Source organism: Tachysurus fulvidraco, chromosome 8, assembly GCF_022655615.1.
Source record: "Tachysurus fulvidraco isolate hzauxx_2018 chromosome 8, HZAU_PFXX_2.0, whole genome shotgun sequence".
NCBI classification, from domain to species: Eukaryota; Metazoa; Chordata; class Actinopteri; order Siluriformes; family Bagridae; genus Tachysurus; species Tachysurus fulvidraco.
The window spans coordinates 21,356,547-21,371,819 of record NC_062525.1 but is presented as its reverse complement, the minus strand read 5'-3'; the positions used below and the strand labels follow the sequence as shown (position 1 = coordinate 21,371,819).

Below are 15,273 nucleotides of genomic sequence, written 5' to 3'. Positions count from 1 at the left end.
TGTCTAGGGCATTGCAAATATTTAATTTCTTTAGTATAAAGTCAAATAAAACAAAATTACATACATTAGAACCAATATGCAGAACACTTGCTAGTGGTTCTATTTTTATATGGCTAATCAATGTTGGATCATGAGAACTAAACTTTTTTCATTCAAGTTCAAGTTCAAGTTCAAGTTTTTCTTTATTGTCAACTCTTTCACATGTACAGTATATACACAAAAAAGAATCGAAAGTGTATTTCTCTCAGTCCCAAGGTGCAAAATATTAGCAATGAGATTTAAATAAAGTGCAAAGCATATGTAGATGCAGTGGAGAATAGGCAGACCAATGCTGCACAAAGTGACTGGTGCATGTTTCCTTATGTTAGTGGGAGGGGGAGTGGAAGGTTCTTGGGGATGTGGGATCTGAAGGGGAGTGTTGGCTTCATAGATCTGTGGAGCCTGTGGCAGAAAAGAGAAGTGGAGGCAAGTTTGAAAGTGAGTTCAGCTTCCTGATAGCCTGATGAATGAAGCTGTCCTTCAATCTGTTGGTCCTGGCCCGGAGACTCCGCAGTCTCCTCCCTGATGGCAGCAGACTGAAGAAGCTGTGTAATGGGTGGGTGGGATCACCTGCAATGCAGAGGGCTTTTCGGGTGAGACTGGACCAACAGTCTGGCAAAGATCCTGGTTGGAATAGCATGTTACTTGCTAATGTTGCTTTTTTTTTTTTTTTTTTTTTTAATAAATAAATATCTCTGATGTAATAAACCTTAAATATATATTATTGGTTGTTTTTTTTTTTTGTATTTAGTGTTTTCATTTTTTGTTTTGATAGAAAACTGTGCAGTTGAAATATGTGTTGTTATTTGCTAGCTGTTATCATTAGATAACTGTTATCATTAGGTATTCTCTATTTTCCTTTTTCACCTCTTCGAATTTTTATTTTGCAAATAATTGTAAAAGAGATAACAATAGAAAAGTAATGCTAACATCATGTGTACACTGCTAACTTTGCTGCTCAGGTGTTATTACAATATAGTTTTTTAATATTTTATTATTGGTATTATTTCAATAGAATTATTACATTAACAATATTTATATATTGTGTATAGTGTATTCAGTGCCAGCAAATGACTAAATGATACGTTTCCTCCAATATACTGGCATATTTTGAGCATTTTGGGAAAATGAACAGTACAGGATGCTTGATATGAAGATAAATCTGAGGACACACGAGAAGAGCATTGTCTTTCAAGATCCATCACTGAGACAGATTTACTTACTCTGTAGACACATGCCTGAAAATCAAAGGCAGCTTTAAAAGGACACACACTTTACAAACACTTACTTTTACTTTTACAAGGAATAAGAGCTGGAAATTCTAACCTGGTTTTAGGAATACAAAACTTTGCAATTTACTTTGTAAATAGAGATGACTAGATGGTGGAAAATTTGTTTGCCTTCTATCTATTTGTTTAAGGGCTTAAAGATTTAGGGTTCCATCTCTCTTTCAAAATCTAAAGAGATGATGCTTTCAGTTTTTGTTCACAGAAGATGTTTCAGCCACTTTGTTCCACCAGACATCAGATCTTCAGGACCTTATTAGGTTCTACATTAAATACCATATGTACCAAAGATCTTCAGGGTATTTTTTTAAGTAAAATCAACATTTTTGTTTATGCTATTAATAACATTTCTTCCAATTCTGAATACAGATATTGTCAATTAGAAAATGTATTTGCAGAAGATGACAATTCAATTAAAAAACAAAATTACAAAAAAAAAACAACAACAACAAACAAAAAAACAACAACAGTGTTTAAGAAAAGAAGTGCATATTCTTTTTTAAACAAAACATTAATAATATCATTCAAGGGCTTGTGAGTGTCCATCTTCTTCTTGATCACATTCCAGTAGAGTTCAGGTATTGGGATTGGTCTAGCCAAAACTAGGTCTGATGGCCTTCCATCCATAACATGATTGACCTGGCCATGTGGCATGTAATGTGGTCTTGGAGAACATTGTCTGAACAGAAGAAAGTAACATTTCTACCAGAACAAACTTTTATGAATTCCATTCCATTAGGAATTCTCCACCAAATTTTACAGTTCCATCTAAACATAAGATACGGCTCCATCTAAACATAAGATAGCCAGGTGATGAGCAAAGCTTATAATTAGATTCTATGATTTTTTGAAAAACAGCCTAGACCTTTGCTTCTTATTGATGAAGGATGTTTTTTTTTTATCTGGCTTACGTCCTGCCCCTAGGAACCTGATTTGTTCTCGTCATGCATTTCACCCCAAACTGCTGTTTGCCATTGTTTTCTCAGTGTTTTGATGTCATCCGATCGTTACTAAAGGATATTTGAATGAGTTTGCAGTTAATGGAGAGCCATCCTGGTCAGTGGAGTTTTCCTCCTCTGCCAGTCTGTAACTTTGTTGTCAGTGTTTGCTGCTTGACCTTGTCCTAATGATCCATCATTTTTGATATTTTAAGGATGAAAGCAACCTGATACTTGCTCTACCCTCTGCCAGTACAGAAGAATTTCCACTATTTTGGAATGATCAGTAATTATTGTTTTGATTTCAATCATTAGCACTCTATTTGCCCTCTAGCTGGTCCTATTACAAGAGGATAGTTATGACCATAGACGTGTTTTAAAAAACTTTTTCCTTAAAGAAATATAGAATTATATAAGATTTGTTTCAGATGATCTATTCAATATGTCTGTTGAGCTACACGTGCTACTCCTGATTGGTTTTGCTCTTCAGACCAGGTTAATCCAGGTTGGTCTGCTTGTGGTTGGAGTCTCATAAATTGGATATGCTCTTTGCTGCTGAGGATGGACCTTGGGCATGGCTTTGATGGCTTTGTCCTATCAAAAAAAAATGAATTTCTAATAAAATTATAAAGAACTCAGAAATAATTTGATGCTCTCTTATACTTAAAGATTTCTCAAAAACATCTGGTTCCAAATTTCCATTTGTCATATGCAGTTGTAGTAAGGAAATCATTTAATCATTTAACCGTTGTTAAACCACTATACAAATAATTTTTGGTGGGTTCCACAACATTCAATAATGATGTATCTTTTGTTCATAGTTGTACACATGTAAAACCACTTCTCTGTACCTTCTTTATAATATTTCTGGGATAATATATAGAGGAATCTTGATATTGTCATCTATGTATGGTATAGTGGCAGACAAACTGAGTTGTTCAGAAAATTTATTTGAACTCCTTACAAGAAAGATCAGAATTTTCTGTTCACAAAGTTTGCTTTATTTTGCTATATTGTCACAGTGAGTATATCAACATTTTCCCAGTCCATACTTCTTAAACTATTTGAAATGTACAAAAAATATTCGGTTGTGATATAACAGATCAAATAGAAATATCTTTCTATTTAGACCCTATTCATTCTCTTTGAATTCCTTTCCTTTTCCCCCTCATACTACAAATGACATCCCGACATTCTCTTCAACATCCTGTATAAATATTTGCTTCACTCTGCTAACGGCTTAACAGGGTAAAGGGTTTTTGTTTTTCTTTCTCCCCCTTTCAAAGTTGTTCCATTTATGAAATCAAACTGAAATTAATATTTTCTTGAAATGCTCTTAAAAATGTCTTCTTTTTAAATATTTTCTTGTCTCAAAAAATACTCAAAATGATTGACACTATAGAAAGCTTAAAGAAAATGTTAATTAATTGTACATCAACAAAACAATGTTTTCTAATAAAGTACCTTCTCTAGAAATTCTAAATATCCCCAAACCCACTCTAAAGCACTGAGGAGGAGCAGGAACACTTTAGAGTAGTTTTGTGTCCTTTGTGAAGCTTGAAGGCATAATGCATTCTGACAGAATACTAGGATTTATACTAGAATTATTATTGTTTGCTATGGAATACTAATTTTTACTACCCTCATAATGAATCACCTCACCTCACCAACATATACAGTATATATGTTTCCCTAATAAATATAAAATGTAAAAATTATTGATGATTAACTTGTTTTTTATATTAAATATTAATATATTGTTTTTACTACTGCATACTAATAATTTAGTATTGTGTATGGTGAAATAGGAAGACTGTATTATTTTAAAATAAATTAGTATTTAAACTACAGAATAGCAATATTTATTATATTTATTATTTTATTAAATTTGCATTTTAGTAGAAAATACTAATAGATTATTATTTGTATTGTAAAATACTAATATATTTTACATTTATTTGCAAAATGACTCACACTTTAATCTCAGACATCTGTGAAGAAGAATGGAGGTCTGAAGTCTGATTTTGCTTCTATTTTTAAATCTTTTTTATTTGAAAGTTTATCCTCGCTACACCCTTAAGTGGGCGTGACCTTCAGCTCCTTTCGCTCCCTTTCTTTCTTCTGCCGCCTCTCACAGCAGTCTGGAATTTCACAGAGCCGTTTCAGACACACACACACACACACACACACACACACACACACACACACACACACACACACACACACACACACACACACACACACACACACACACACAAATTACTCAACATCTGGCAAATGTGTACAAGGTTCACATGGATTTTCCTTTCCAGCATACGATCATTTTTGTCTCTCTCTTTCTGTTGCTCTTTCCTTTATTTCTTCATTCGCTCTCTTTCTTTCTGTCTTTATTTTTTCCATCATTCTCTCTCTCTCTCTCTCTCTCTCTCTCTCTCTCTCTCTCTCTCTCTCTCTCTCTCTCTCTCTCTCTCTCTCTCTCTCACCCCCCCTCACACACACACACACACACACACACACACACACACACACACACACACACACACACACACACACACACACACACACACACACACACACAATATAACTCAATTATACAAAATTGATAAATGTAACAAATATCAAAATTCTGATTCTGGATAATTTCCCATCATTAATCATTTCTATGGTAACAGTTCAATTAAAGGAACTTGGGCAGTGCAGTATACATAGTGAATTAACAATATATGGATTAAAAACATGCCTAATTGTTGTTATAGTGAAGGTTTTGTGTGGAGATGAAAAAAAAGATGAAAAAACTCTGCTGTGTCATTTCTGCAATCAAAGTTAAAACAGTAACTTTAAAATTTATGGTATCTTCAAGAATCAGGAATTTACTCTTTCTGGCTTCTTAGCAACAGGACAAACTGTAATTATTTATTTTTTTTTAATTGCATGGGCAAAAACTTATGTCTTTGGGTCTAAACAGCCTTAGAGAACCCCTTATCAGAAATATTTGCTAGGAAAAAAGGTTTCAATTTGCTAGGGAGGATAAAGGTTGGACTTTGGTGAAATGGAAAAGGTCATGTGTTCCAGAGTAATGGGTGCATCAAGGTCAGACGCACCTATCATCCAACAAGATCTTTGAGAGAAATTCCTGCAACTCTGGATAGAAAATATATTTTGTGACAAGCTTTTTTGCATAAGCTTATCAAAATGAGGCCAATATGAATGCCTGTCAAAATCAAAGCCAATGGCTGGTCAAAAAAAATTATTAGAGCATGTGCCTTTTTTTTTGACCTGGCAGTGTATATTAACTGTGACTAGAAGACTAATTTTGAGCATTTTATATTAAACAATTCTTTAAGTCCCAACTTTCAGTTTGTGCTGCCCCGTCACTAAAAAGCCTCCTGAGAGGGAATGGTGTTGGGTTAATAATGGAAATGAAAAATAAAAATGCAAATGTAATGCATCATTTAAAAGATTGTGTTTCTGAAATGCTTCAGTTATTTAAAATAAGAGTAGCTTGCCATCTAGTGTTCGGTGCTAGTTGTTTTCATTTTCTTATTAGCAGTTCGTCCATCCATCCATCTCTCTATAGAAGTCTATATGTTCTGAGACTACAATCCTGAGACTTGTTAAGATCAAATATATACACTTGATGTGAAGACTTGGAGAGCATATACAATAATCGAACACTTTTATGATATCTCTGCAATAATCAATGCAACCTTGTTTTAGAGCTCCTTCTAATCATGCTTCTATTTGTTTTGCACTAGAATTATTGGTGGAATAGGTTCTGGTATCTGGTATAAGATACTGTTAGATTCCATTTTTTGGATTAGGGCTACTGTTATGTCCCAGACAAGAATCTTATCCTCTTGAAATACATCCCGCTATATTGAAAAATAACAATTTTCTGGGAGATGCGGTAGCTTAGTGGTTACTGATCAGATGTTTGTGAGTTTCTATCTGATGTCCACTAAGCTGCACCTGCTGGGCCCCTGAGGAAGGCCCTTAACCCTCAGTTGCATGAAATGAGATTAAATGTATGTCACTCTGCATAAGGAGGTCTAATAAATGTAAATAACACATTTAGATGATAAAATCTGTGAAATCTAGAGAAATATGCCAAGCACTAAGTAAGAGACTCATATAATTTTAGTTAATGCTCACAGACTAAAAAGAAAACATATCTATACTACAAGCAAGAAATATGGGAATAAAAACTAGTCACACAGGTGGTGTTATAAATTATTTTCCTATATCAGCACATGCCCAAGGGTTATACCAGAGTGATTACAATGTTTTATTTACAAATTAATACCATGTCATATTTTTAGCCGTTTATAATGAAATGAAATGAAATGTTTTTTTCTCTAATTTTTCTCTCTGTTGAAAGCAAAAACCAAACTACAGTTTGGTTGTAAACAAATTTAAAATAAGCAATAAATCAAAAACAAACAAAAAAGAAATCAACTTTTAATACAAAAAAAATAATAAAAAATCATGAAGCACATGAACCATTTATTTATAACCATGTGACGCTCTGCTGAATGTAGCATATATGACGCAGAGCGGAAGGGAGGGTTTATTTCCTATTCCGGTTCCGCGGCCGGCCGTGGTGCTGAACGGACAGCGGCGCCGGGTGCCGCCGTCCTCTTCCGCGAAACGCAAGCGCTCACACCGCGATGGCGATGGGCGCACACTCCAAGAAAGGCGGCTCTAGGAACGTCGCAGTGGAACGGAAGAACCTGATCACCGTGTGCAGGTGCGTTAATAAACTTTAATAAGCACTCTACATAGTACAGTATTTCTCTAGTACGGACCTGATACACCTCTCTGATCCCTACAATAAAGCGCCTAAAAACGTTCCTTTATCCCCTAATTTTTCTGTCTAGCAACTTCCGGTATTTCTAGGATATAGTTCTTTCTTTCTTTCTTTCTTTCTTTCTTTCTTTCTTTCTTTCTTTCTTTCTTTCTTTCTTAATAACAATAACAATAGCCTATTGCTTATTTATTATTGTACAGTGATTAGCATCAGCCCAAGACAGTATACGTATAAACACACACAAAACACACACACACACACACACACACACACACACACACACACACACACACACACACACACACACACACACGCGATTTATGATTAGTTCCCGGATGAGGTCGTTGCCATGACGACAACCTTCCGTCATTGCAAAAGGACGCGCGCGGAGCTGTCGGTACCAGCTGAGAAAAAATACTGCCATGGAATCTGTGGCTTCCTGCTTTTTTTTTTTTTTTTTAAATCGTTATTATAACATAGACACATTTTTAAAAAAATTACCAATAGTATAGAATTAAAAGAAAACAATACTTGTATGTTGTATTGAGAACGAAACCCTCATCCATTCAGCGCTTTGTTCTTTAGTCAGGGTAAAATGCTAACAGGTGCAATATAGACAAAACCTTGTTCATGTCATGTTGCAGTAGACTCTTAAAGTCTGAATATTAGACATAGAAGCCTATTTATAAAGTGAGATGCACACATCCAGTAAGCTAGTAAGCTGTCAATTATTAGCTAGTAATAGATATTACTGGACATAGTGGACTAAGACTGTTATTTCACGCTGTGTGAATCATAAGTTGTGCTACAGAGGAAGAACATTTCCATCCCTCTTACCTCTTGCGGATTTAAAAGGCAGAATGAAGGACTTGGCTGCTTTGTACAGTCCTGTGTAGTGCTCAAGGGGGCATTGTTGTGCCACAAGACAGCTGAAGGTGACACCAGAGCCACTTTCTTTCAGAATATGTCATACCAGAGTAATGACCTGGCTTCACAGTGCAAGTTGTCTTTTCCCCTCGTATTTAATCAAACAAAAAAATCGAATTTTTTCCCCATTTGGTCACCTACCCAACTACATTCTAATCAGCAGCCAGCTCTCCTCTACTAATTGATAGCTACCAACCAGGGAGAATGCTAGCTCTTCCTTTAAGATACATGAAGCTATCCAAAAACAAAAAACATTACCCATGCTGCATCACAGGATAACACACTTGGAGAACATTGATTTCTGCTGTCATCAGTATAGCCTACATATTATCCACTACATGGCCATGTTTCTGTAATTGTGATTTTTTTTTTCTCCTCTACCACTGTACCAGTACTGGTGACATTTTCTCAGTCTCCAGGCCTGTGTTTCTGGATTTGAAGTGAATTAAAACATTTACTGATGATTCACAGCCACAAACATGGAACATGCCATTCTTTAAATGTGTCCAAGATTTTATTCATATGATTATTAATTTTCTATAACCACAGGACACAGAAGTAGCTCCCTCTGAATTATTTAAATTAAAGGTAGAGTCTCCGATATTTGAGAAATGCTTCAGAAAACTGAGTTGGGAAGAAAAGCTAAACAAAAATCAAAACAAACGTGTGGCCAATGAGCAGAAAGGGGCAGGGCTTGTCAATATGTGCGGAGAGAGTGTTCAGTGTGCATGTGTGACATTAGCAGAAAGCAGTTTTAACATTGACATGGAGGATAAAAACAAAGAAAGAAAGCGAAGAAAGGCTTACGATAAGGCAAGAAGTAGGAGTTTCCCGAGTCAACAACTCCTGAGCTAAACGCTGTTACTACACAAATAACACCTTTTTTCTATCGTAGTAATGTAGAGAGGCAGCTACAACCACGTTTTGTGTAGTAAAAGCGTTTAGCTCTTTCTTCTCATTGGCTACACGTTTGTTTTGATTTTTGTTTTGTTTGGTGGCCTAACGCAGTTTTCAGAAGCATTTCTCAAACCTTTTACCTTTAATGTGCTCATTTCAATACATTATTGTTTCTATAGTAACTTCACAGGGACTTGTTACATAAATTGCATAAAAGTGTGTGTAATTGTTGCTATAGTGAAGTTTTCTATAAGAAGGCTTTCATTTAACATTTTATGTGAGCAGTCTTCAGTGTCAGTGTTTTGTAAAAAAGGTATGTAAATTGTATGATGTGTTGTTTTTCACATAAACATGTTGTATTTCAACTTCATGGAGGGCACAATAATTTTGCCTTATTGTCCTTCTGATACATGGTAATACTTGTCAAAGTATATAAATGTAACATCTAGTTAAAGCATGTCAGAAAGTGTGTGAAATTGTCTCGCTGTCCCTGTACATCAGGTTTTCGGTAAAGACCTTGCTGGAGAAATATACAGCTGAACCAATAGATGACTCGTCAGAGGAGTTCATCAATTTTGCCTCCATTCTTGAGCACATCCTCAGCCATCGCTTTAAAGGTAAATGAAAAAAAAAAAAAAGACCAAAGCATGGGTGCACAATTTTATTCACAACGGGCCAGTGTGTGTGCCAATCAAGCAGGAGCCTAATTCCACACGTTTCATAAGTTGAACTTGGCTTTCTGTAGACTTAGGTGTGGCTTTTGTTTGTTTGCAATAAAATCCAGCACCCACACTGGCCTTTTCTAGTTAAGATAGGATACCCCTGGACTAAAGTGTCCTTTTTCACAGTTACAGATGTGGAACCAATAAGACTGGAAAATACATTCTCTCATGTTGTTTCCTTTTGGAACAGGAGCAGGGAGCTGGTTTGATGGCCAGCGTGGTTTCTGGGACTTCATCCGTCTGGCCTGCAGTAAAGTGCAGAACAGCTGCATCAGCAGCATTGAGAACATGGAGAACATCAATTCGTCTCGAGCAAAGGTAAGGGTCAGGAGTTCCAGTTGTACAGAAGTTTCAATGTTTCAATGCTTACCAACAGAAATAGGTGTTACTACGTTTGCTACAGTATTTTATTGTTGTGGTTATCGTTGTTGCTGTATGTAGGGCAGAGCTTGGATAAGAGTTGCACTGATGGAAAAACGTCTATCCGAATACATCGCCACAGCGCTACGAGACAGTCGCACTACCAGGTTTTATTCACTGTATACACATGGAAATTCTGGAAACAGACATACATGCAAATAACTATAGAAAAATCTGATATTGTGCATCATAAACACTAGATACAGTTATAAACGTCCAGTTATAAAAGTATCTACTGTTACAAACAAATATCTTTTCTGTAGAATCACACAGAAAAAAATCAACCAATTATGTTTTAATTGTCTCATTATAAAAAAAAAATGATAGAGAATGTGTACTGTGATGGATCATTAAAAGTTGTTTTGACTTTCTATACTAGAAGTTTCTTGTGACTAGAATTTTTTGAATGTTTTCTAGTCAATGAATTTGTAATGTATCCAATGATCGACAATGCTGAAACATACTCAGTTTAATGAATGATCAGTATTTTTTGTGAACCCTCTTCTTATTGAATTTGTGAGGTGTGTGTGTGTGTGTGTGTGTGTGTGTGTGTGTGTGTGTGTGTGTGTGTGTGTGTGTGTGTGCCTGCAGGAGGTTCTATGAAGAAGGGGCCATCATGTTAAGAGAAGAAGCCAGTGTTCTTACAGGAATGTTAATTGGACTAGGAGCAATCGACTTCAGGTGAGATGCGATCTGACAAAAAAACAGATGTCAATGGAGGACAGGTGGCAGCATTTACAGTATAGTCATTTAATTATATTAATTATGGTCAAATAATTACATTTGAGACTCTAATAAATACAAGTAACTTAAGAACATGCACATTAATACAACCCATGACTTGCAGACACACTACTGTCAGAGCTGCAGTTATAGATAATTAATCAAGTTAATCTTCTGACCAATCAGAATCCAGAATCCAACAGCAGCGAGTATAGAACTGTGGTATAGACATGTTATATTAGACCAAATTCATCTTACCTTTGAAGAAAAGGTCAGGTACTGTAGATTACCAGCTGACAGTGTGTTGTAATTACCTGTGACACTTATTTTAGTTTTCTTCTCAGTTTCTGTTTAAAGGGAGAGTCTCTGGATGGAAAGACGGAGGCAGTCATTGATTATACACCATATCTCAAGTTCACTCAGAGGTGAGTTCACAATTATGCCACTGCTGCTTTTTTTTCGAGATATACCAAATGTATAAACATGAAGTACTGTCCAAAACTCAGAAAACCATACTATCTTTTTTAATCAAATGACTATTCAGTATATTGCTGTTAATTATTTGTAAAGAATGATAGGAATATGTACAGTGCATTATACATCACAAAGAGCGATACAGTGCTGACTTATATAGCAAATATAATATTTAAAGATCAATCAGTTTTACTGCTGCATAATTCAAATACACCCTTTCAATACATTTTTGTATAATTTTTGTTCATAAATCACACAAAGTCATATGGTACACTTACCGCTTACTTTAGAGAATTCAAAAGTAAGTTCCTCCTGTTCTCCTTGAAATGATTAACTGTTTATTCTTTTCAGCTATGACTACCTGAGCGATGATGATGACTGCTGCAGTGTGGACAGCAGCAACAGTGATGACAGCATTCCTGAGCATCCTTACATTCCACTGGTCACAGACGAAGAAAGCTGGAGTAATAAATGTCGCAGGATGGAGCAGAGGTTCAAGATCGTCAACGCTCAGAAGGTCAGAAGAGAGACTTGTGAGACTTGTGTGTAGAATTACTGTTACCACTGGAAATTTTATTCCTATAACAGCATATCGCTAAGTGTTTTATTTCTGTTATGTCGCAACATTTTGCTACAGATTGCAATGATTAAAAATGGACAAAGAATTTAAACAGCAAATTCCTGCTACATTTATATTACTTTAAAGATGCTGTGGAGCAACCTACAGAGCTTTGGCATGTGTATTTGTGTGTAGGGCTATCTAGAGGAGCTTGTGCGTTTGCGGGAGTCACAGTTGAAGAATCTAGAGATAGAAAACAAGAAACTAACCAAGAAACTGGAAGAGATTCAGCTTCAGAGCCACCAAGAGAAGAGAGAATTGGAGTCTGTAGTTCTGGAGCTACAGGAGCAGCTGTAAGACACATGCAGTCTTTTTGTCTTTATATTCGTATGCCACAGCTTTATATTCTTTAATTCAGGATACTGATTGATCAGAAGGTGTTGATTTTTTTTCTTTTCTTCTCTGACAGTAGTGCAGTTTATACTAATGTATGTTTCAGTAACAGATTTAAAATCTCAGTGTGTTTTTTACCATTCAGGGGAGCTGAATGTCATTCTTGCTAAGAATGCTACATTTAGAGCAGATAATGTGATATGCTGATTTATTGTAATTTATTTCTCAGGACAAGTCTGATTCCTGGTGAAGCTCATCCTTTGTCCAAGGACATGTCTATTCCTCTTGTAAACCAGTGGCCATCAATTCACACCTACAACAACCACGAAGAAAACCAGCTCTACTGCAGGTCAGATACTGCCATCTGCTGATAGCACTGATAATAATAAATCCAATGAACCAGCAATTTGCCAGTTTCGATCTTTATGAAACTTTGTTCTTTGTGTTTCAGTCACAGTGGAAGCTTCCAAAGCCCTGAGCTACTTTCAGCACACATCAGCTTGGACTCAGATTCCCAGAAAGCAGAGGGGAAGCCAAATGGCCAGCCTTGGTGCAGAACAGGTAAAATCTCCAGATTCAATTTAGCCTGAAATTCAAGAATAAATGAATGATTTCATTAGAACTAGTAGAAATAGTCTGCTATACAGATATAGTAATTCATGACTCTGGAATCTTCCACTGTGACTAAAACACAAAGAACAGTTTCATAAAGATATTGCTGGTACATTATTATTATCAGTGCAATCAGCAGATGGCTGTATCTGATCTGCTGTAGATCTGGCCTTCTTCCTGCTTGTTGTAAGTGTAAAATTAAAATGAAGGGATTATAATGAAATATTTTCCAATTCCAATTTAAAAAATTTTTTTTTGGGGGGGGGGGGATTTGTGGATAATTATCATACACATACACAGTTATCATGCACAGTTTATTATTCAATGAAGGGAAAAAAGTTCAAAATTTTTATCAGGCCTAATTAACAATTGTGTGGTCCTCACCAGCTTCTATAAACAGATTTCAATATGTGGTCATTTTTTTCACAAAACATAAGCCAGCATTTAGCAGTTATCACAAAATACACTCTTCCTACAGTGGTAGGAAAAACATTCATTAAAAGTGAATTTAGCAGTTAGGTGTTACTAATCTTACTACACAAGACAGTTATTCATAAATAATTGTGACTACCTCTATAAAAAATAAAATACTTTTGGCAATTTGATTTTCTGGATCTGTGTGTGTACATCATGACAAAAAGAAAGGAATTTTAAGTTTTAAAGAAATTTTAAAGGAATTACGCAAGGAATTATCACCAAGAAACAATAGTAGCTGCCCATCACTCTAGAAAGATTATAAGGCCATCTCCAAATCTCCAAAGTTCAGCATGCTACATGTAAAAAGGATTATTTACTCTCAAACATCAATCAAGCAATAGCATATTTTGCCCAGTCAGGGTATTCATATTATTAGATGTTCTTGGGCAGTGGCAGCTCAGTGATTAAAGCATTGGGCTACTGTTGCGAGTTTGAATCCCAGGGCCACCAAGCTGCCATTCCTTAAGCAAGGCCTTTAACCCTCAATTGCTCAGCTGTGTAAACGAGATAAATGCAATTCACTCTGGATAAGGGTGTCTGCCAAATGCTGTAAATGTTTGCGCCCTAAGAGTAGTCAAAAAATGTAATTCGAAATTTTACAAATGGACTGCTGGATATAAATGCAACTGGATGAAGTGCATTGGATGGGGCAGGAGTGATGGAATGTCCTTTTCTTTTCTCTCGTCTTTCACAGGTAAAGACTATACGCCTTCCATCTTGGGGCTGTGTGGTTCACTGAGCTCATTACCCAGCTGTAAGTCTCTGCCCAGTTTGAGGTCCACAGAGTGCCTGGTGAACATTAGCGCAGAGCCAAGTCCTGCTCTCACGCCCAGTTAAACACACACAGAACTATATTTTAATCAGCCAAGTCATCCAAAGACACAACAGCTGATGATTTTATTGTAAGTGCAGTACAACAAACTTACTTGTGTGGTGTGTACCACAAAACGATTATTGTCACAGGATTTCACACTGACTCACCTCATTTCTGCTACTTTCACTGTTCCCATTCTCCTGTTTGATTGTTCTGCCATCGTGTCTCTGGGTGTCTTTGCCATAGACTTTCCCTTGACAGTGGACTATGCACCGACTGCCTAACCACCTAAAACACCTCTAGCTAAACAGTTTCACATATAGCACCTGCCCTGTTTGTTTATCCCTTTAATTAATAAATGAGTCTTCTGCAAAAAATGCACAAGGATATAATAATATTATAATTATTACCATATATAATATATAAATACAATACATGGCTATAACATTATCTTAATAAGTGGTGAAACTAAAACAGCTGCCTTTTTCTTCTAGAGTCAAATACATGAACCAAACTGCCAAAAGATGGAAATGTGACAGCCTTTTCTGTGCCACGTAAATCAAAGATGCATATATAAATATCTGTACTCTTACAGATGAGAACATATATAATCAACTGTACATGTAACTGCTACCTTGTCTCTTTTCACTAGCCCATCAGAATCTGTTATTTCTCTAATTATGAACACAGGGAGAGCTCATTGGATCAAAGAGTCTAATTAAATCTGTTGTGTGAGTGAGCTTGAGGTTGTCATTAGACAACTGATTCAGTCTTAATTCTTAATGTTTATTTGTTTTAACATTGTAAAATCATGTTTATGAGCCCAATGCAAACCCAGCTGTTCCTGTTCTAACTGCAATAAAACAACTGGCTCTTTTTGGACCCTTTTTTCTGTGCACATGTTCTGTGTATGTTGTCTGTCCTAATTTAAATCTGCTTATCCAGTCGCTTGCATAATAAATTTAAGTTAGAACATTTTTTTCCATTATGAGGCATGGTGGTGGTAGCATCATTTTACAGAGTTGTTTTTCTAACTTGTAAACTGGTCAGGGTTGACAGCAGGATGGACAGATGAAGCCAAACACAATCCAACCGAAGAAAACTTGATCTAGTCGGCAAGAGATTTCATATAGGGCAGACTTTCTCTTTCCAACAGCCAGTGACCCTAAACTTACTGCCAAAGCT

At 36.1% G+C, this 15,273-nt stretch overlaps 1 protein-coding gene across 2 annotated transcripts; it reads left to right on the top strand.

Annotated features, from left to right (window-relative positions):
• Window positions 1-6,833: 6,833 nt before the first annotated feature.
• rundc3ab (RUN domain containing 3Ab) lies at window positions 6,834-14,976 on the top strand. 2 transcript variants are annotated; one of them, XM_027159017.2, is made up of 11 exons: window positions 6,834-7,010; window positions 9,396-9,511; window positions 9,807-9,934; window positions 10,058-10,143; window positions 10,628-10,717; window positions 11,104-11,184; window positions 11,585-11,750; window positions 11,988-12,145; window positions 12,415-12,534; window positions 12,637-12,746; window positions 14,583-14,976. In XM_027159017.2, the coding sequence occupies exons 1-11, from the start codon at window positions 6,931-6,933 to the stop codon at window positions 14,594-14,596; spliced, it is 1,149 nt and encodes a 382-aa protein (XP_027014818.1). In that variant the 5' UTR covers window positions 6,834-6,930; the 3' UTR covers window positions 14,597-14,976. The 2 variants fall into 2 exon arrangements, with proteins under 2 accessions (XP_027014818.1, XP_027014817.1); XM_027159016.2 differs by having other exon boundaries at window positions 13,969-14,976.
• The last annotated feature ends 297 nt before the right edge of the window (window positions 14,977-15,273 follow it).